The 24,065-nt window shown below is 36.6% G+C and overlaps 1 protein-coding gene across 2 annotated transcripts; it reads left to right on the top strand.

Annotated features, from left to right (window-relative positions):
• On the top strand, positions 1-23,928 carry LOC106070885 (trichohyalin-like). 2 transcript variants are annotated; one of them, XM_056010131.1, is made up of 10 exons: positions 1-162; positions 4,766-4,849; positions 7,870-8,033; positions 9,700-9,914; positions 12,118-12,220; positions 14,723-14,806; positions 15,982-16,065; positions 16,913-17,071; positions 19,080-19,193; positions 22,715-23,928. In XM_056010131.1, exons 2-10 carry the CDS (start codon positions 4,840-4,842, stop codon positions 23,012-23,014), a joined length of 1,233 nt encoding a protein of 410 aa, XP_055866106.1. In that variant the 5' UTR covers positions 1-162; positions 4,766-4,839; the 3' UTR covers positions 23,015-23,928. The 2 variants fall into 2 exon arrangements, with proteins under 2 accessions (XP_055866106.1, XP_055866105.1); XM_056010130.1 differs by having other exon boundaries at positions 16,910-17,071; positions 22,715-23,927.
• Positions 23,929-24,065: the final 137 nt, after the last annotated feature.

Genomic DNA, 24,065 nt, shown 5'->3' with positions numbered 1-24,065 from the left:
TGTTTCGTCGTCAAGGAGCGTGTGATTGTATCATTACCTCCCTTGTCAGCTTATTATTACCTCTCCCTGCAAAAAAAAAAAAGTGTGTGCAGAACAGTGCGTGGTGTCAGTTCGTGGGATATTGTTATTTCTGGACGGACATTTTATAAACTCAAATGCTTGGTAATAATGTTCATGGCTTAGCTTAAGTTACTAACATTGATTAATTGTCTCAGAATATGATAATGCTAATTCTTTCTTTCTTCTGGCATATAAATTATATTCGTCTTGCTGTTAATCGGTTCTGTAGATCTTGTGTAGACACCTCCACAGCCCATCTTATCTTATCTTATATAATACAGACGTTACTTCAAAAAAGAAGATGATTACGCCCTACGCGTCATGCACTTAGTCATGCATATTAACCAATGACTTAAATGCTGCCAAGTCACTGGTTTTCCTGGCTAGCTCGGGCAACCCATTCCATGCTCTAATAGCACTAGGGAAGAAGGAGTGTTTGTACACATTTGTCCTAGCAAATGGGACGAGGAATGTGCCTTTATCTTTGTGTCTTTCAGAGTATTTTATTAAATTTTGTTTTTTGTCTTTGAAGATTATGGTTCAGTGTTTTATGTATAGTTGCTACTTTAATTTTGAGTCTTCTGTCCTGAAGGCTTTCTAAATTTAGTGGAGTACAAACAAAGAGAGGGGGGGATAGAGCACTACAATGGAGGACAGAAACAAACACGCTTAAAAAAAATACAAACTAAACTTTAAAAATTAGATTGTTATAAATATAAGACTAACAAAACAAAAGAGTAGAAAAAAATGTAAAATGTTGTCTGTAAAATGTTTTACAAGTTCCTTCAGAGTTGAAGATAATTACTTCCTAGTCCAAACCTCCCGCAAGACGACGGGGGATGGGAGCGGGCAGGGTTTGAACCCGGGACTATCGATAAGTCCGAGCGACAGTCCAGCGCGCAAACCGCACGACCAGGCAACCATGTCCGCAATGTATGACTTTAATACACTGAACACACATCTCTAACATTTCGTGAACACATTCTTACTGTCCAGTTACAAGCACATGTAAACATAGGCCTACAATGTATTTGATGAAAAATATGTCACTACATCACCCCTTGTAAAATGCCTATATGTAGTATCATATTTCTCAGTCGAAGCGACTTTTGGTAGTAATCTATTATTTGTACACTGCATTTGTTCCAAAATTTGTGTGGAAATCTACGACATTTTTGGACATTTACACCACATTTCTCATTTCCTAGGAACTCTAAGATGACTGTAAAGCCAGCCACACACATGACATGGGTAAATTGGGTCTACTGCAGATAGGCCTGCTTCTTTTCTCGGCCTTTTTTTTTGGCTCTGAGTTCTTGAATACTTGCCGCTCTCCTTACCTCGTATCTTGAGACTCCTTCTTCCCTAGTGCTATTAGAGCATGGAATGGGTTGCCTGAGCTAGCCAGGAAAACCAGTGACTTGGCAGAATTTAAGTCATTGGTTAATATGCATACTTAATGCATGACGCGTAGGACGTAATCATCTTCTTTTTTGAAGTAACGTCTGTATTAGATAAGATAAGAAGACTCCGACACTCACGGCTTCACACCATGAGGAGCGATCTAGAGCGTTTCCCTCCTGTGAATATAAATATCACACTCCTAGAGAGAGTTCTTTGTAACGCTTGTGTGACCATCTGAGAATGACATTTTAGACATTTACCAAAACGATACCACTGGACAATCTACTTCTTTCTATCATCTGTACGCCAATCAGCCTTGCTATTTTCAGCATTATCCTAGAATGTCCTAGAACATGCAAAAAAAAGGGGGAATCACAGATCTTGAGAAGCTCTGTGTAATTAGTTTTTTTGGTCAGCGTTAAATAAACAAACCCCAACATGAAGGAGCTAACATGAAGGAGCTAACATGAAGGAGATAACATGAAGGTGATAACATGAAGGAGCTAACATAAAGGAGCTACCATGAAGGAGTTATCATGAAGGAGCTAACATGAAGGAGCTAACATGAAGGAGCTAACATGAAGGAACTACCATGAAGAAACTACCATGAAGGAGCTAACATGAAGGAGCTAACATGAAGGAGCTACCATGAAGGAGCTAACATGAAGGAGCTACCATGAAGGAGCTAACATGAAGGAGCTAACATGAAGGAGATAACATGAAGGAGATAACATGAAGGAACTACCACCATAAAGGAGCTAACATGAAGGAGCTGACATGAAGGAGCTGACATGAAGGAGATACCATGAAGGAGATACCATGAAGGAGCTACCATGAAGGAGCTACCATGAAGGAGCTGACATGAAGGAGCTACCATGAAGGAGCTGCCATGAAGGAGCTAACATGAAGGAGCTAACATGAAGGAGCTAACATGAATGGGCTAACATGAAGGAACTACCATGAAGGAGCTTACATGAAGGAGATACCATGAAGGAGCTACCATGAAGGAGCTAACATGAAGGAGCTAACATGAAGGAGCTTACATGAAGGAGCTAACATGAAGGAGCTTACATGAAGGAACTAACATGCTAACATGAAGGAGCTGACATGAAGGAGCTGACATGAAGGAGCTAACATGAAGGAGCTTACATGAAGGAACTAACATGAAGGAGCTAACATGAAGGAGCTAACATGAAGGAGCTTACATGAAGGAACTAACATGAAGGAGCAAACATGAAGGAGCTAACATGCTAACATGAAGGAGCTGACATGAATGAGCTGACATGAAGGAGCTACCATGAAGGAGCTGACATGAAGGAGCTAACATGAAGGAGCTAACTTGAAGGAGTTAATCATCTTTCTGCTTGATGACATTTCCTGCTTTACTCAGTCGTGTTTGTGTAGCTTTTTTTTCACATGGGGAGGTGGCTGAGTGGTTAAGCGCTTTGCTTTCAAACCTGGATTTCTAGGTTCGAATCTTGGTGAAGACTGGGATTTTGAATTTTGGGATTTTTACGGCGCCCCTTGAGTCCACCCAACTGTATTGTGTACATTACTTAAGTTGGGGAAAGAAAATATAGTGAACACTAGAGTAAAAGCCGCACATTGTGTATTTTAAGGCCAATGCCTAACTCAAGTGGTACTCCAAAAGGGAGGATATGTCCTATTTTCCCTTTTCCTACTTAATAAGATAAGATAATTTGTATTGATCCAATCAAATGGAAATTCAGTTTGACTACAATCGACAACCTCAGCGTAACTACTGTACAATGACAATATAGATGCAAATACGAACAGCATTCACACACGAATCACATACACACTCACAACCGACTGGGTACTTATTTTATTTTGTCCAGCCGGGGCGTGTAGGCTATTTAAGTTCTCTTTCCCGTCGTGTGAACGTTGCTACAAACTTAACTCTTTATCTCCTAACTGACGATACCAACGTTGATTCCACCAGAATGTGGTAAATAAATACGGAGAGAAAGAGTTAAGTGTAGGGGAAAATGGTAAACATAAAGTCACACCGACATGAGACGTGTTCATGCGATCGAAAAGTGTTAAATCTCTGTAGATCTTGTGTAGTTACCAGACACATTCACAGCCCATCGGAGAACACATGAAGAGGGTACGGAGCATTACAATGGAGGACAAAATCTAACGAAATGAAAAAATACAAATAAACTTTTAAAGCTAGACCGTTATAAACATAGGCCTAATAAAACAATTCAGTCGAAAACCATATCGGCATAGTATGAATTTAATACATTGCATCGTAGCCTATGAAATTCTTCTGATCATTAAAAATAAAGCAACGCTTTGCTTATCTTATCTTATATGATACAGACGTTACTTCAAAAAAAGAAGATGATTACGTCCTAAGCGTCATGCATTTAGTCTTGCATATTAACCAATCACCTAAATTCTGCCAAGTCAGTTTTTTTCTGGCTGACTCAGGCAACCCATTTCCTACAGCATATGTCGCTTTCCTTTGTTCAAGATCCTAAACAAATTAGAATAATTAATTACCTATAGTTAATTAAATAATAGGCTAGTTTTTCAATTGATTTTTGTGTCGTCAGGTAAAAGAAATAATTGTGCAAAACTTCTGCTTAATCGGAGATTGGGTGTGGAGAAATAACGTGTACTCACTTTTTAGTACACAGACAGACAGAGTGAGTTGATGTATGCTTTGTAAAAATGTACAAACAGCTTATTATAGCTGGATTACATGTTAAGGGTTGTAGTTCAAAATGAAAGTAAAGCCTACAAAACCTACCCCCCGATTAAAGTTGTAACCTATATAAACTGACCTGCGCACTCAGAAGCGAATAAACTGTTAATTACTGTAGGGCCTACTACCCTTAGCACAGGCTTTCTCCTTATCTTATATATTACAGACGTTACTTCAAAAAACAAGATAATTACGTCCTACGCATTTCATGTGTCAATCTAGTCATGCATATTAATGACTTAAATTCTGCTAAGTGGTTGGTTTTCCTGGCTGATTCACGCAACCCAATCCATTCTTTAATGATACTAGGGAAGAAGGAGCACTTGCGCGAATTTGTTCTAGCGTATGGAATAAGAAATGTGCCTCTATTTTTGTGTTTTTCTGAGTATTTTATTAGGCTTTGTTATTCTATTTGTAAGTTAAGATTTAATGTTTAATGTTACTTGAAAAAAAAAAAGATAATTTCAATGAATCACTCAAACTCAAGTTAAAACAATTTCTCCTCCCCTTATAGACATTAGAAATATATAGGTCTGTGTTTATATATATCAATCTTTTTGCCAGAGAGATCGCTAAAGTAAGAAGAGGATTTTCGAAACCCATTGATCTAGTTTCAAGTCGTCAATCCCTACAAGAAAATGACAGAAGGTAAGGAAAGAAGAATTTTAAGCTTTTCACACAGATTCCTTTACTGTCACATCTTTCTATATGTAGTAGATAATGAACCTATGATTTGGTTACAATTTGTATCATAATCATAGAATTAAGTTTAGTTTCTTAATTTATAAACGATCAATAAGCCCTAGATTTAGATCTAGATATATAGGCCAAATAGATATATATATATATATATATATATATAGTAGTTGTAGCCTATATTTTGAAAATCTAGATTAGAAGGTAGTAAATTTCACAGTTTAACAAGTTTTGCACATGATGGCTGCCTGGTCGTGCAGTTTGATCACTGGACTGTCGTTTGGATTTATCGACGGTCGAGAGTTCAAACCCAGCCCGCTCCCATCCCCCGTCGTCCTGCGGGAGGTTAGGACTAGGAAGTAAACTATCTTCAACTCTGAAGGAACATCTGAAACATATAAAACATTTTACAAACACTTCACATTCATTGAACATCTTTAATCTTATTTACTTCTTTTACACATAACTAGATCTAAATATTTAGATCTACTAAATAGTAAAATAGATTATTTTTAGATGATATATTTACATTATTCTATGTAGATCTACTACTTACTACTGGTATATAGATAATGATAGTGCAGAAAGATGGACAGTATATAGAAAACGATAGTGATAGTTCAGAAATGTGGACAGTAGGCCTATAAAAAAACTGAACTACTTCCACATGATCTGTCTCAGAAAAATATTGAATGTTAAATGGCAAAGAAAAAATAACAGATACTGTAGCCCTTCAAAGTGCAGACTTGCTAAGCACCCACACAATTCTGATGCAGTCCCAGCTGTGATGGGCAGGACACATCTGCAGAATGAAAGACCGCAGCATCCCTAAACGACTCCTATATGGCCAATTAAGGGAAGGAAAGCACTCACAAGGTGGACAAATAAAACGCTTCAGGGACACCCTCAAAGCTTCTTTGAATGCGTTCAGCCACTTGGAGACAGAAGCACAGGACAGAGCATCATGGTGTCATACTGGGAAAACTGGCGCACAAATTGCTGAGGACAAGAGAACAGCACTAGCAAAAGAAAAGCTCCAGAGAAGAAAAGCAAGGCCAATGGCACTAGCTCCAGCTGGAATAACCTGCTCAGTGTGCAGCCGAATATTCCAGGCTCACTTAGGTCTCACCAGCAACATAAGGAGGCTCAAAACCCCAGTGCAAGCGCTCAGCCGCCTGGATGACAAAAGTGTTGATGATGGAACCATCATGGACGAACTATATATAGATAGTGATAGTGGATAAATATAGACTAATCTAGGTCTAGAATTTAGTCTAAATGATGAGATCTGGATTTTAGATCATGATACTAAATCTATATTCTCTAGATAATGTAGATTCTAGGAAGTTACTTAAGACTTTAATCAATAATTAATAGATTTAACTGTCTTAGAGGCATTATCTAGATATAACTCAAGACTGTCACCACTATTTTACAAAGAGAATTAGATGAATTACAGAAATGGGAATCAAATTGGAGCATGTCTTTCCACCCAGAAAAATGTCAGTTGTTAAGAGTAACAAAAAAACTAAAACAAATTAATTCCACTTATCTTATTCATGGCAAACCAGTATCACAGACTAAAAACGCAAAATACCTAGGTGTTATAATAAATGAAAAACTATCATGGAATCCACATATTGATGAAACTACAAAAAAATCAAACAAAGCATTAGGATTTATTAAAAGAAATTTCTATAAATCAAATAAGAACATAAAACTAAAATGTTACTTAACCTTGGTTAGGCCAATAATAGAATATGCATCCTCCGTTTGGGACCCCTCAACTCAAGAAAACATTAAGAAACTGGAACAGACACAAAATAGAGCAGTGAGATTCATAACAAACGAATATTCACATTTGACTAGAGTAACACCTTTAGTAAAATCACTAAATTTAGAAAGCCTTCAGGACAGAAGGCTCAAAAGTAAAGTAGCAATCATACATAAAACACTGAACCATAATCTTCAAATACAAAAACAAAATTTAATAAAATACTCTGAAAGACACAAAGATAAAGACACATTCCTCGTCCCATATGCTAGGACAAATTTGTACAAATACTCCTTCTTCCCTAGTGCTATTAGAGCATGGAATGGGTTGCCTGAGCTAGCCAGGAAAACCAGTGACTTGGCAGAATTTAAGTCATTGGTTGATATGCATGACTAAATGCATGACGCGTAGGACGTAATCATCTTCTTTTTTGAAGTAACGTCTGTATTATATAAGATAAGATAAGATATAGTCTTATTATGATGTTCTGTTTTAGACCTAAATATACAAAAAATGTAGACATTTAAAAATGTGAAATTATGCCATGAAATTATAGGTCTATTTGGCCTATATTTATAATAAAACCTTATTTAATAATTTATAATTTTGAGTAAATTAGACCTAGATTAAAGCAAAAAATATAAAATTTAGTTTTAGTATAATTTTGTATGTCAGCCTCAAAACCTAGACCACGTGTCTACATACTATTACTATTATAAGAAAAAAGAATCGAAGCCAACCTTGTCACATGGCATATCTACAATACTATTTGGGGATAGAAAAAAAACTGTAAAGATCATTTCATAATTAAGCAGCTAGCTAAAACCAAGTTGAAATGCCATGTATAGCCTATTCATCTCTAACAGCACCACCTGCACTGGAATAGGATTACAAAATGGAAATGTGAAAAATACCAATGGATATTTGAATGTTTCAGAAATTAAGATTACTATGTCTCAGCCCAAGTGTCCTCCAGGATAGCAGGTTGTGGAAATTGGCAGGGTTTAAACTCAGGACCTTTGTGAAGACACTTAAAGTCACATTTCAGATGTCCAAGCAGCCATTTCAACAACAATTCATAGTTGTTGTTTTCTTTTAAAAGATATTTTTAGTTATAATTTGATATTTATCATAGTCATGATTTTAGACATTATTTTTATTTAAATTGTAACTAATCAAAAAATATATTTCCTTTCAGGAAAATCCATTGACAGCTTAGCCATCCCTAAACGTCAGAAAGTGTTTGACAAGACACTGCTGCCTGCTGGTGATGTATTGCCAGTTTGGCAGAATGTGTCACTAGATACAAAGCTACCGATTCCACCCAGTCCCAGAGATTGCTTTATACTCTACACTAACAAGGTAAAACAGAAACTTAGGTAATATTTAGTCATTAAATATGTAGTATATTTTTAGCATTAGTGAACAAAAGGCTCTGAGTTTGGTTTTATTTATTTGAGGATTAAAAGAATTATTTTTGGATAGACCTTCATCAACAGATGTCTGAGAAATATTTTCTTTACTTTGGTATGACAAAGTAGAAAACACCAAACTGTGGGAGATGAGTGGGCAGAAAAGTATAGAGATGCAGATCTTAGGGAGAAAGTGAAGATGGATTGGTCACACTCTTAGAAAAGATACCAACAGAGCTAGACAGGCCTTAGAAGTGGAGCCCCCAGGGAACAAGATGCTGAGGAAGACCAAAAAGAACATGGCGACGCAGTGTACTAGATGAAGCCGAGAGGACAGGAAAGAGCTGGGAAGTCATTAAAAAACTAGCAAGAGACCGTAGAAAGTGGCATGTTTTACTGATGCCCTATGTTCCATGAGGATCGCAAAGAAAAGATGATGATGATGATGCTGTTTTAAAACATGTATTCAATTCATTATATATTCATTATATAAGACTAGTAGCAGTAAGTAAATATTGAACAGAGGCTCTTTCTTAAAGCTACATTTTTTTTATTTGGAGAATAATGGAAAGAGGGGGGGGGGGGAAGTATCTTATGAGATTTAGTCTGGGTCTTGAAACCATTACATCTTTGATAGTTTTCCTGCTATGCAATAAATTACAAATATTGAAATTATCAGCTGCAGGCTGATTGGGCTCGGACGTAATAATCTTCATCTGTGAAGGAATGTTTTAAACTTAAAAGCTAGACCTAAATGTTTATGAAGAGGAGTTCTTACTTTGACACCTCAGTTAGACATAATAATAAGCTAATAAGCCCACACTTTCTCTTTAGCACTCTTCTGTCTTGGAATTATAGTCCTGAACTGTGTCTTTCTCCTGACTGCACAACTTTCCATTCCTTTGATGAGCAAGAGGTCTGCATAGGTCATTGGGATTTTAGAATGCTCATGAGTCCACTAAGTATTGGTGGGTTTAGAATATCAGGGAAAATGAAAGGGATTAGCATTAGTGCTGGCCACACAACTCTGTATTATCTCTTGCTAGATGCAGATATTTTCATAGGACTTGACTTGTAAACTGCTGATGTTCCTTCAGAAATGAATATTATTTCAGCTCAAAATTGGAACCAGTGAAATCTGCCCATGTGGAGTATCACCAGAGAATGCTGACCACATCCTCCAAAACTGCTCTCTTTACCAAGAGGCCCGTATAAGACATTGGCCCCAAATCACCACAATAGAAAGAAAACTATATGGAGAGCTCCCTGATTTGGAAACCACTGCGCAGTTCATCTCATGTATTGGTCTAGTCATCTGAACACTCCAACATAACAATGAGAATGATGAAGAAGAAGAAGAATCATCTTAGTTTAAACTTAATGCAGGACAGCAAGGGATGTCAGTGTAGGGTTTGAACTGGGAACAATCATGATGACAGTCTTGAGTGCATACCATATGACCATGCAATCGTCCAACTTTTAAACCTTAATGTTCTGAATTTACATATATATTTATTTATTTTTGGTTAGCACCTTGAAAGTTAAGACACCTAGTATAATATTGAAATAAAATACAATAAGCTCCTGTGTTAACTTTGACTTTCACTTCTGTATAGCTAGGAGAACCAAAGTATAAATCCTACCAGAGATATGATTTTGACCTTTCCAATCCTAGAGGGAGAGAAGCGCCTGGACCCTATGACTCTCTGACAGATCCTTCTTTGAAATACTATTTTAATTCTCCACGAACAAAGCAGCACCTGATTGAGTCTGGCCTGATTACAGATGCTGGGGAGATTAAATGTTCCATTAAAGAATTCAACCAGTACAGGTAACGTTGTTGACTGATTGCGGTATATGCAACTATGTAAAGGTTTTAATTTCTAACAAACTAATTACAACTCTACAGACATCATAAAACTGCTGATAGATAGTTGGATGGTTACAAATTCTGGAGGACTCTAGCTCCCCTAGCTTCTCTGGTCTTGCTGAGTGCGTGTTGGACTGTCATTCTGACTTCTTGATGGTCCTGGGTTCATATATTGCCCGCTGCCATCCTTCGTCATCCAGCTGGAGTTTTAAAATAGAAAGTAAATTATCTTCAGCTCTGAAGGAACTACCAAAACATTTAAAACATTTTACAAAAAAAAAAAAACAATTAGACATTTTTTTAAAATAATAATTCTTTAGAAAAAGAAAATGTTTCATGACCCAAAACTTGTGCATAGTAAAGTCTTTAACAGTCAGAGTTTAAGCATCAGGAAATCATTTTAATAATCTGAAGTACTACCATGGTGTCCTTTCAAATCAGGTCAATCACACCTCACCCAAACACATTTTAATAATAATTTGTAGCTTAAATCATTGCTTTCCATAATTAACTAATAACCCTTTCGATTTGAACAAACAATGTTTTGCATTTGTTTATTGTAGCACCAAGTATAAGACAGTTGTGTTTATCTTTCTCTTGTTAACTGAATTAATTTGTTTCTTTGTGGGATTAGTGAATTAGTGATATAATTGCTCATTTAATGAAGAGTAGTACCTTATTGATCATCAGACATGACTTTAAAAGAATCTTACTTGTGAATGGTTATGACCACTAACCAAATAACAGATCTAATATATAAAATATATCTGGTTAGCTTAAGAATTTAAAGTACCTATCAGCAGTTGTATGATGGCTGTAGAGTTGAGTAGGGAAATCTAAAAGACAATTAATTTGATAAAGAAGACTTGAAAATATTAACATTTCCCAGTTGTTTATATTTAGATCTATTTCTTTAACACACTGAGCTAATTCTAAACCTTTTAGAAGAGAAAAGACATAGATTTACACTTGTTTTAACATCTCTGTTACCTCTAGAACTACTATATGAGATTTGTATCTGAGTGGCTTAAATTGCTTGGTGTAATAGATAATAATAATAATAATCTTTATGGTCCGTATGGAAATTGTCTTACAATTTGTGCATTACACCAAACAAAAAACATTATAACTATAAGAAACCAAACTGTACATTCGCACCAGACGCACTCATAATTTACATGTGACAAAGTTTATATCAGATTTTTCTTATTTAACGATTTGATTGCCAGGGGAACAAAAGAGTGTTTGTGTCTGTTTGTCTTTGCCATCGGTGTCTTGTATCTCTTTTGTGATGGTAGAATCACAAAATCCTAAATATGCATTTTGCTTAGCAACATACTATAGTTGATGGACTTTGAACACTACATTTAGTGATGTCATGGATGGTGGACTTTAGTTTGTTGATATGTTATTTGGGACTTGAAGGTGACAGCAGAGTCAAAGACTCGACTGTGGTCCATTCTGTACTAAACTTTGTTTGAATCATTCAGAAGTCTAGACTGAATCCTTTCAATGTTATTGTGATGGTCTTTGCCTAGAGTACTTGCCTTCGTAGTAACATGCCCATACAAGACACTCAGACACCTCCTGAGTAATTGTCAAAGTCTGACACATCTCTACTACAGCAAAGCAACCATTACATTGGCTGCCAAGTTTCATCCCTGTCTTGAGCTGAGTTGTTGTTTGCTTAGCTCCTAAAAGGCAACACCAAACCCTTCTCCCTCAGGTGGGAAGAGTGGTCGAGAGGCTAAGTGCGCTTGAACTTAGCTTGGCTTGGCTACTATGAAGGGGGCTTGAGGTTTGACACCTGACTCGGGCAGAGTTGTGTTTACTGAGCGCCTGAAGGCAGCACAGAAAACCAAATCCTAGATACCCCCTCCCCCCCCACTGGTCCACAACTGAGATTGGACCAAATCGCTCTGAGCATGCTATAAGCATAAAAGTAGCGCTATATAAAAGCCATAATTTATAATTTATTTATAGGTCAACAAAGAGACATTGGACCATAGCTCACTAATCATGCTATGTACACAAAAGATGTACCATAAAAAAGTAATTCAATTTAGATCTTCTCCAATCTTTCAAGCACTATCAGTAAAGTACAAGTTAAAAATATTTAGATTTAAGTCACGGAAAGCTGTCAAACTTTTCTGTTTCTCTATAGGGAGTTCATCAGATATAGGGCAGTGACAGAGCTGGCCTTACAGAAGAGAAGAGAGAAGAGGGAAGAAGAAGAACAGTTCAATAGAATGTTGATTGAATGGCCAGTAAGTAGCCAAAACTTTAGTCAATTGGTCTTTGTTTAATTCTTTTCTATAGTCTATGGGTATGAAAGCACTAAGCCATTCAAGAAATTCATTAGAGTAGAATTATTATTTCTGATAATATAAAAATGTTGTAAACAACCTTGTTGTCATGAATGATGCATACATAGTACATATGTAACAGTAGCGCCGGGGACCAAACTTTTTTGGTATAGAGAAAACAGTGAATAAAATATAATGAAATAAGGAACTGCATGACCAGGACACAAACTAGTGACTCCTCAATGCGACAACTCCACCTAGTAGCAATGCAATGCCAAGCAAACTAACCTCTAGACCATAGAGATGTCGAAAAAAAACATCTATCTGATCTAAGGAATTTTGAAAGCATGCAATTACCAACCCAGTAGTCAATGGTCACATGCCCACCTCTTCACCAATAATTTTAGCAGAGCCGACACAGACAACCATTAGACTTGTATTAGACAAACAATGGCTCTATTTTAACTGTGTATCTCTCAATATGACCAGTGGACAAACATAAATACACTAGATATGGAAGCTTCAGTGAATATGAGCCATCAAGTTGTAAACATAAATACACTAGATATAGAAGCTTCAGTGAATAAGAGCCATCAAGCTGTAAACATAAATACACTAGATATAGAAGCTTTAGTGAATATGAGCCATCAAACTGTAAACATAAATACACTAGATATAGAAGCTTTAGTGAATATGAGCCATCAAACTGTAAACATAAATACACTAGATATAGAAGCTTTAGTGAATAAGAGCCATCAAGCTGTAAACATAAATACACTAGATATAGAAGCTTCAGTGAATAAGAGCCATCAAGCTGTAAACATAAATACACTAGATATAGAAGCTTCAGTGAATAAGAGCCATCAAGCTGTAAACATAAATACACTAGATATAGAAGCTTCAATGAATAAGAGCCATCAAGCTGTAAACATAAATACACTAGATATAGAAGCTTCAGTGAATATGAGCCATCAAACTGTAAACGTAACTACAAATGTGAAGTCATGTGCTTCAAAAAAAAATTTGGTCCCTAGTTTTGCCTGTATATATGTAATATCTTTGCATCATTGATTGGTTTTGCACTTAGCTGCACATTTGTATTTTAGTTATCAAACCTCCGCTGCCTTGCGGCTATACCTAAACATGGGAAAGGCTTCGGGAGACAACCCTGAGAAAAATCAGGAGCTGGTGACCCTTAGGCAGATTGTGGCACACTGTGCTACAGCCTGGCAAAGCCTGTGGTGCTACTGATCCCAAACTGTATTAGATATTCCATTCCTTTGGTCACATCAGCTGCGCAGAGAGGGGGAACTGCTGTGTGGGCGACATTGATTCGATCATAAACAATGCCCAGGCTTTCATCTCACTTATTTGAGATGAACCATAGTCATTCTATGACTGAAGGAGGCCAGTGACGATGTCATAGCCTATATAAAGATATACCTTTGTTATCTTCTTAGTTTAGTTCTTAGTTCTTAGTTAATACAGTGATTTGGCAGAATCTAAGTCATTGGTTAATATGCATGACGGGTAGGACGTCATCTTCTTTTTTGAAGTAACGTCTGTATTATATAAGATAAGATAAGATAGTTGGTTCAAATAAGTCAATCTAAAAAATGAAAATAATTTTTTGTAAAATGCAATGTTTCTTCTAGATGTTTGTAAATGAACATAGTGTTAGGATAGAATACAATTAGAAATTAGTTCATTTTTAAGTGTGTAGATGAACCAGAAAGAGCTGCTGGGGGTAATAGGAAAGTAAAGCTAAAGACTAATAAGAATAGATCAATTTTGCTTTTATTAAGAGTATCTTTCATGCTTACAGTGCATTATAGTCCAATCTCTTTTGTGATACAGCTTGGGGGGTGGGGTTCAAATATAAATGATAAAGAGGAATATTTTCCCTTTATTATTGTTAGTAAATAAAGCCTTATGGCTTTTTAAAATCTTCGTAATACAATAGATGTGAAGAGTTCACATAGGTGTGGCTGCATCAAGGTGTAACATGACAATGGCTAGATGATTGGCATAGAATATAACCTGTATATAATAAATGATGGAGGTGCGGTGGCTGAGTGGTAAAGCGCTTGGCTTTTGAACCAGGGACCGGGGTTTGAATCCTGGTGAAGACTGGGATTTTTAATTTCGGGATCCTCGGGTGCCTCTGAGTCCACCCAGCTCTAATGGGTACCGGACATTAGTTAGGCAAAAGTAAAGGCGGTTGTTCATTGTGCTGGCCACATGACACCCTTGTTAACCATAGGCCACAGAAACAGATGAACTTTACATCATCTGCCCTATAGACCACAAGGTCTGAAAGGGGAACTTTACTTTACTTTATAATAAATGATAATATACATGGAAATGTTAGTCAAGCAGTTTTCTAATTAAAATAAGAATAGATTAATAAGAAATAATTAAAATTTAGACTAAATCTAATTCTGTATTGACATCTTTCTGCAGAAAGTTCACAAGCTTGCTAAAGCAGAAAGATTGAGACTAACACGAAGTGAGCCGCCACCACGGGAGAATGTTGAAGCACTAGAGGTCAGTATAACACACATAATGTGTCTGTGCACTTTGTAAACTTGAGTTTTGTCTTCACATTTGAAGGGCACTTTTCTATCCAACTCAGGTCAAAAGACAAAGAGATTAACCCTTATAACGCGTGTGGTAGTTTAGCCTCTAAACATCAGAATTGTGTAAGCACTCATTGTAAAACAGTTCAGCACTTTAAGGGTTAAAGAAAATAAAAACAAAATATAATAACACTATATAACAACAACAACATATAATAATATAATAGCATAGTTTTATTTTATATACACTTTTTAAAGATCCCTTATACATACAATATTAAAATGCTACTAGAAATCAAAGAAAGAAATATTTGCAAACAACGAGGCAATATTCTTCAGTAGTTACAACTTACTTGAGTAGTTACAACTTACTTGAGTAGGCCTAGTTACAACTTACTTGAGTAGTTACAACTTACTTGAGTAGTTACAACTTACTTCAGTAGTTACAACTTACCTCAGAAGTTACAACTTACTTCAGTTGTTACAACTTACTTCAGTAGTTACAACTTACTTTAGTAGTTACAACTTACTTCAGTAGTTACAACTTACCCCAGTAGTTTAAACTTACTTCAGTAGTTACAACTTACTTTAGTAGTTACAACTTACTTCAGTAGTTACAACTTACCCCAGTAGTTTAAACTTACTTCAGTAGTTACAACTTACCTCAGTAGTTACAACTTACTTCAGTTGTTAAAACATTCTTCAGTAGTTACAAATTTCTGAAAAGGAAGAATATAAGTATTTCAAAGAAAAACAATTTTCAGATAAATGGACAGAGCCCTAAAAAGTACAGATTGATTTAATGGAAGAAGATGGAGCAAATCAAAGTTATTGAATGCTCTAGAGTCTCTGGAATGAATGTATGGGCACACCGAACTTCAAATATTTTATGTTCTCATTGACTGAGAGCACTAGGAGACATGTTTTCTTTTTTTAAATTGCTTTTTATACAGCCTTATTCTTACCTCTGTGTGTTCACCATCTCCATAGCAAGACCCTTCCTTTATGCTTGTACACTACCTGGGCCTATTCTGTGCTTTTTGTTTGATAACTTAAAAGAAAAAATAATTTTGTAGCTAGTTCCTTGATCTAATCCTTATCTTTATTATGCCAGATCTTTAGCAAATCAATTTTTGTTTCCAGATGTACAAAGAAGATTTGACTTCAAAATACAAGAGGAAAGAAAAGGCCAAATTGGCTAATAAATTGAAAAGAAAATTGAAAAAAGTAAGTGCATTGCGTATTTTGCTTTATCTATTAATTTTGCAGTAAAATCAGCAAAGTAATATGTATTGCCTGTTGATAGATTGTCAGGGGTGCCCAGGCAGATCAACCAAGGCATAATTACAACTCCAACAATACCCAGGCTGGAACAAGCTTCAGTTGTTCACTTGCAGATCTTCCTCAACTAAATGAATAAACAGCTGAACTATTTATGTCTTCAAAGTACAAGATTAGGCATGTGAAATAAAGTTTCTATTTTAATGAGAGTGTTGTGAGATTAGCACAATGACTAACTACTTTTACTTTCCATAAGAATGTCTTCAGCTCAATGCTGTCCTTCCATTCTAGTCCATTTTCAGATAAAACATTTTAGCTTGGAATAAAATTTGTCTCACTATGACATCTTAGAGGGGGCATAGCAGCTGAGTGGTAAAGCACTTGGCTTTTAACTCAGTGTGAATTATTGTGATCAAAATAATCGAGTTTTCTTGAACAAAAATCTGCAGGGTGGTTAGAGCTACTAAAACTAACATAGCTTTTTTTTTCAACTTTTATGATGTAATTAAACATTTGATTTTTTTTTTTTAAAAAGTCTCCACCAGCAGCATAGCGTAGTTACTTGCTGAGAGTAACTCAGCACTGAAAGAGTTAAACATAGTGGGTCTCAGGTTTCATGTTGAAAAAAAAATAATAACCTCCCCAGTATTGAAACTATAGCGGAAATATTCTCAACAAATCGACCTGTTCAGATTATATTTAGCAATGCAGAAAATATTTTTGATGTAAATGTCAGCATTTTTTTATTTTCTGAAATGGTGTTGATGTAAATTTGTTTTAAAAATGTCAGAAGGAAAGGCAGTCGTCTCAAGATGTGGAGAATGAAGAAGAAATTAAAGAGGAGGATGGCGATACTCAAGTGAGATCTAGAAAAGTTGAGAACAAGGCAAGCAAAACAAACGATGTCGGTGATAAAACAAATAGAAGTGATGCTGGGAAAGAGTCCACAACGGTAAGGATAGGAAGTGACTTTGTGTCTGAGAGTTGTCAACAGAAATGTTTTAAACAGTAGATCTGCGATGTCTTTAATCACTACCAAGCGTTTAACAGCAGATGTAGTACCGGTATTCATTTAGTTATTAGAAACATTAAAGAAAATTGCTTTTACTTTGTTTTTCTGGGGTTTAAGATGAATGTAGCCAGGAACATATTAAATAAGCTTTATTCATGACTTTTTGTTGAAATTAATGTTTAACTTGTATGGTAACATGATATATAGGAAATATCATCTCTAGTTACAAACATTATCTGGCATAAAACTCTGTTAAGAGGTACAATTTTTTACATTAGTTGTGTGCTGTAGAAATGTTAGACGCAAGTTTTCCACTGACAGTGTGAAGTCTTGTTGAAAGCTTAATTCTATCAAATCAGATTAGGACCCTGCTGTCTGCAAAAACATATTTTTTTACTTTTATCTATTCTATCCAATCTATTCATTCTATTCAATTTATCCAGTCTATTCAATAATAGAATATGAATCCTCTGTTTGGGACCCCTCAACTCAAGAAAACATTAAGAAACTGGAACAGACACAAAATAGAGCAGTGAGATTTATAAAAAAGAATATACACTTTTGACTAGTGTAACACCTTTAGTAAAATCACTAAATTTAGAAAGCCTTCAGGATAGAAGACTTAAAAGTTAAGTACCGGTAGCAATTATACATAAAACACTGAACCATAATCTTCAAATACAAAAATAAAACCTAATAAAATACTCAGAAAGACACAAAGATAAAGGCACATTTCTCATTCCATATGCTAGGACAAATTTGTAATGTCTGTATTTTATATGATAAGAATCTATCCATTCTATTTATTTTATCCAATCTATCCATTCTAGTAGCACTCCCCCTAAAGTGTTTTGGTCTGAGTTCTTCAGAATGTGATTTGAGTTTTAAATAGTTGAGATTTCTATGTAAAGGCCTACTGTTACTTCAGCTTATTGTAAGTGGAAATCCAATGATTAATAAAAATAACAGGTTATCTTCAACAGATTTCTTTTAAAATTATTTGCTTAATTATTCAAAGTTATAAAGACCAGCAGTGGTAATGGATATAAGCATCCCAATACTTATAAAATTCTTCCAATGACATGTTTCTCAAATAGCCTCTAACAACCAGTCCAACTCCTTGCCTTCACATGTGGCTCAGATCTTTGGTTCAGCGGAACTATTATCTGGAAAAAAATCAGGAGCCAGTGACATTTAGGCAGCTTGCAGTGCACAGTTCAATGCATTGGCAGAACAGAATCTGTGACGCAGCTGATCCCAAACTTTCATCTCATTTCTGTAAGATGATCCATAGTTGCTTTACGACTGAAGGAGGCCATAGTAGCTAAGAATAAAATTAATATAGATAACAAAGACATTGGACAGCCACTTTGGTTGAAGAGACACTTTTTTTTATTATTTTATTTTGCCTAATGCTGGTAATCAAATTTGTTGACTGCATATCATTTAGTTAGATATTGTCATATTTATCTGAAAGTAACCCGGGCATGCTACCCAGCCTCATAGTGGCGCCCGGGTGGAAACAATCGTAGGAGGAAACGATTAGGCTAAAGGGTAGCAAAACAAGACTCTCTTGGGGTGCCTAAGGGGGTGTGAGAGCATTCTCATTGCACTGCGTGGAGTTGTATAAAAACTCCCAAAACCTTGTCACAATCCAGACGCTGTTCCTCAAGGGACCATTACATAACAAATGGCGTGTCCCGCACAGTTAGCCTTGTATAGAAAAAAAAATGGTGGGGGTCTTAGTAGACCTATACGGGGCCTCTTGCCGCGAGTCTGACCCACCCGCCAGACTAAACAGTGTACACTGTTTTCATACAGGCTGGTGAGAGGGAGCTCTTGTTCACTTTTGCTGGACCCGAGTTCCAAGAGCCGAAGGCTCAACTCTACCTGACAGTTTAAGAAGAAGAAGAAGATCTGAAAGTAAAAGTTATGCGTTTTATTCCAGATGTCTAGTCATCGGGGAACGGTGCTGATTCATGAAATGAGACAACGAGAGGAAGACTTGAGGCGGAGACTGGAAGAACAGAGGCGGCGTAAGAAAGAAGATCTGACTAAAAAGGTTTGAAAAATGAATTGCGTCTTTGTGTGTTCATCTTCATGATAGCTAGACCATTATTATTTCTTTAACATTTATCATTTATGTTATGATATCAAGACTCCATTAGTTTTGTTTATCATTAGACCTCAAACTATCTGCTGCTTGCCAGAAGTTCGGCTTTCTTCTTCTTCTTCTTCTTCTTCTTCTAGCCAGCTTTATTGCTGCTGAGCTGTGAGCTCTTTTGCAGACTGTGCCAAGGAAAAAAAGTGTTCTGTTTTCTTCAGTTGTTCAGCACTGCCGTACAGGGTGTTGGTTATGTTGGGCTGTAGTGGAATTAGGGTCTGCCTAAGGTGGATTAGGGAGGGGCATTCAAAGAGGATATGGTTTACGGTTTCAAATGGGTGGGCGCAGTGTCTGCAAGGGGGAGTTGTGTGGAGTTTATTTTGTTCAGGTGGTAATTTAATAGTGGTGTGTGTCTTGTTCTTAGTTGGAAAATTGTAGATTGTTCTTTGCGGGGGAGGAAGTTAATCCTGTCCAGTTTGTTAGGCGTAGTCATTTCTTTGTACATGGCTCTGCCTGTGTTTCCTGATACCCATTGGTTGAGCCACACCTCTTTGTGATTGTTGACTAACATTGACCTTAGGGTTGGTTATCTGGTTGTTCCATAGATGAACCTGCCTTTGATAGCTTATCTGCCTTTTCATTTCCCATGATGCCTTCTGTGTCCAGGGATCCACTGTAGTGTGATATTGATATTTAATTTTGATATCATCTGATGTATTATCACAATGAGTGTTGTCAACTCTCTTGGGCTGTTTGAGGTGCTTGCAGAGTAGATTTGGAGCCTGTAAAGACAACAATATCTGATGGTGGTTGCACTCCTTCATATAATTTGTTCGGCTTAAACATCAGTCAAAGCAAGACTAAGATACTTGTCCAAATCACAATCACTGCACCTCAAGTAAGCATTAATGGCCAACTTTAGAAATTGTTGATCACTTTTGTTACCTTGGCTCCATCATATCCAACAACACTCTACTGGATAAAGACATAAACAACAGGATAGCCAAGGCAATGGCCACCATGTCACGGTTGCAGAAAAGAGTCTGCGACAACATATTGGTGACTAACAGCCCTAGTCTACTGGACCTGTATGTTGAGCACCTTGCTGTACGGAAGTGAAACATGGTCAACCTACTGATGGCAGGAAAAAAAGCTGAATGTCTTCCACCTCTGATGCCTAAGGCAGATCTTTAAAATAAGGTGGCAAGATAAGATAACCAATGAGGAAGTGTTACAAAGAGCAGGGTGCCAGGACATCTGCTCTGTCTGGCTTGGCCACGTTCGTAGAATGCCAGTAGGTCGACTTCTACAGGACATTCTGCATGACGATCTAATAGAAGGCAGAAGAGCCGCTGGTCACCCACTTTTATGTTATACGGATGTATGCAAACGCGACATGAAGCTCTTCAAAATCGACACTGGCAACTGGGAAGAGGTGGCACTGGACAGATCCACATGGAGAGAGAGCATAAAGGAAGGGTCACGGATTGCAGATGCCATACACAACAGAAGAAGAAAGAGGGTGAAAATGCAATGGCGCCTGGTGATTACATATGCCCAACCTGCGACCGCAGCTGTGTATCAAGGGTTGGCCTCTTTAGTCACACAAGAAGTTGCAAAGGGAAAAGATCGTCTCTCAAGATGTAAAATGCCACAGACAGACAGACTTCAAAGAAGTTATTCATGAAAAAATTCATTCATGGGGGGGGGGGGGATATTTTTTGATAATTGCATAGAGTACAATAAAAGACCTTGTGAAGCCATTATATAAAGACAGGGATAAGCAATGTCTCTACCATAACAAAACAAAAATTAGATATTCATTGATACCTGCCTCAGAAAGATTCTTATGGTTGACCTGGCCAGATGACTCACATAGTAATACTGGAAGAATAGCAAGCAGTAGCCCATTGAAATAAGTATCTTTTGGGGACGCTGGTGATTTATAGACCACACTCTTCACAAGCCTGCCTGCAACATTACAAGCTGTCATTGGAACCCTCAAGAAAAGAGAAAGAAAGGCTGCCCCATAAATACATGGAGCAGAGATTTGGATGCAGATGCCAAACAGTCGGGCAATACACTAGGATGGAAAGATCTGTTCAATACCATACAGGATAGTGTCCTGTTGGACTTTAAGAATTCCATTTATACAAAAGCCGCGGATACACATGTGAAACCAAAAGAAAATCCGCTGCTGAGGACAGACGCAGACGTGAAAAGAAAATTTTAATCGACCACTGGCGGACAATGGCGGAGGAAGCTAATTGGTGGTCTATGCTACAGACAGGACCACAGGCTGAGATGATCAGATGATGAAATGAAAAGAGAATGATCTTCAAGTTTTTTCTAGTTGAATTGGTTCATCAAAAAATTCAGCTTTGAAATTCAAAAATCTTTAAACCAACTTTAATCCTATTTTGAATACTACAACTGCACTAATGTTTTGTTTGATGTAGATTGCAAATATATTTATTAAATCATCTCTGATGACAAAGAAAATAAGCCAAGCAGAAAAAGATTCCTGCAACACTAAGTACACAACTTTTTCACGTGATGTATTCAGGCAAGAATGCCTCTATCGAAAGGGCACTATAGTTACAAGAAGAGATGCTCTATTAGATGAGCCATAAGCATTTTTGACTGAATGGGTTAACATAGACAATCTGCACCCATTAAACCACTGTTACATTGGATCTGGTCTTCTTGTTTCCATTAGGGCTAAAACAGAAAGATTTAAAAACTCTTTTATCCCACTTTTGCTCAGAGTGTTACAAGGTCATCTGTCATCACACAGAAGTACATAGAAGTCAAATTCATAAAGTGCTGGTTGTGAGTGTGTATGTGTTTTGTGTTTGAATGTTGTTCATATTTGCATCTATGTTGTTATTGTTACAATAGTTACCCTGAGGTGGTCAATTGTAGTCTATTTGAATTTTCATCTGTTTGGACATATAAAGTTTTATACCTTTATCTATACCTTAGTCTGTTTTACCGTTAGGGCACCATGCAAGATTTGGCCACCGTCTTTCTCCATTCCTCCCTGTCTTTTGCCTTGGTTAGAACTTCCTTCAATGGCAGGCCCATTCATTCTTTATGTTGTCTTCCAATTGCTTTCTCTGACTGCCTCTTCTTCTTTTTCCTGGTACTGTTCACTGAAGGAAGGTTTTTGCGAGCCCCGAAGACCTTGTAATATGGCCATAGATTTTTAGTTTTAGTTATGTTATAAAAATCTTACATAAATCACTGTAATGGTTTTTTATTGTGTAATATAAGGGCTTTATTTAATTTGCTCCATCTTGAAATAACGAATGTATTTCAGATGACATTCAGATGTAGTTTGATGTAATGGTCTTATGTAGATTGTATGGTAAATATGTACTCTGAAAAGATAATCATGAGAGTTGATCTTTCTTTATGCCAATAGTTTTAAATAACCTAGAGCTAAGTTTTTCCAAACCAATGTTTTGATTGAACAGATTGAAGAAAGCTGGCACCAGAGACAACAGCGGCAGCAGATGTTGTTACAGCAAGAGGCCGACATTGAGGCCAGGATCAAAGAAAAGCGCATGCTCCTGATCAAGGACAGGGAGAGAACTCTGGAACAGCAGCGGAAGAAGCAAGAGAAGAACCTGCAGAGAATCAAGCAGGAGCTGTTCCCCAACAAAAAAAACGGCAACAGAAAGAAGGAGGACTCGGAGAAACATGGGGACAGAGAGGAAAAGAGAAGTGACAACTCAGAAGATGAAGATGAAGCTTACAAATCTGATGTTAGCTAGTTAATGTTTGTACATCAAAGGTGAGGCAAACTTTGTAGATAAGGGGCAATAATCTATGTATGGCACTTACACTAAGATGATGTGTACAGTTTTTTGTATTCATTTTATTATACCGTGATCATTTAAGAAAGCAACTTTTAGCACTTTTAACAACCCTCTACAAGCTAATTAATTTGATTTCAATAAATCACCAATCCCTTAGTTTGTTGGGGCACCACACATGATTTTTCTGTCAACTGTCTCCATTCCTGTCTTTTGCCTTGGATAGAATCTCTTTCAACGACAGGCCCTTCCATTCTTTGATGCTGTCTTCCCATCACTTTCTCTGTCTGCCTCTTCTTCTTTTCCACCATATTGTTCCCTGCAGGATGATCTTTGCAAGCTCCCAGGACCTCAAGATATGGCCTTACAGTTCAAGTTTGCATTATTTGACGGTGGTTAGCAGGTCATTGTGGGACCCAATTTCCATTGTAATCCTGTTTTGAATTTCATTTGTTGTGTGGTCTTTGTAGGTGATACTGGTACTTAAAATTCTTCTATCTGACAAGTAAGCCAATAAAACATGCAGTAAGCAGCTTGCAAAGTTTTCAATTATTTCTTCAGCTTCTTTGTAGCGAAATAATTGTTGTAATATGATTTACTGTCTTGCCATTGATGCAAAAAATTAAAATTATCAGAATCTAATTTTTTTTTAAATTACTTTTTATACAACTAGATGGAAGAAAATCTACATTATAAGTTTTGTTCTTTCTGGGTTTTTTTATCACTTCAAAAAAAAATTTTTTATGTTTTTTTTTTCCTGTTAGCTCTGACAGACTTGGTATGATTTGTGTATTATTTCTTTGAATTCAATAGAAGGCAAAGAATATTGAATCATTAAAAATGTGTGCAGTTTCATCACAAATTTTCAATTTGAAATAAAAATATATGAAGTATGAAGTGTCTCTGAAAAGGTTCCCTCACATTGTTGTGTCTTTCTTTATTCAAACATGAAAATATTCGATGTTAGACTTTATTTTTATATGTTCTTTCAGAATTTCAAGCCAGTAAT

This window comes from Biomphalaria glabrata, chromosome 14, assembly GCF_947242115.1.
Source record: "Biomphalaria glabrata chromosome 14, xgBioGlab47.1, whole genome shotgun sequence".
Classification (NCBI taxonomy): domain Eukaryota; kingdom Metazoa; phylum Mollusca; class Gastropoda; family Planorbidae; genus Biomphalaria; species Biomphalaria glabrata.
This window is presented reverse-complemented; position numbering and strand designations above follow the sequence as displayed.

What these genes read in the sequence shown, in the direction of transcription:
- LOC106070885 (XM_056010130.1), top strand. An exon ending in GAATGTTGATTGAATGGCCA is followed by an intron (nt 12,221 to 14,722) that starts GTAAGTAGCCAA and finishes ATCTTTCTGCAG; the next exon opens with AAAGTTCACAAGCTTGCTAA. An exon ending in AAGAAGATCTGACTAAAAAG is followed by an intron (nt 19,194 to 22,714) that starts GTTTGAAAAATG and finishes TTGATTGAACAG; the next exon opens with ATTGAAGAAAGCTGGCACCA.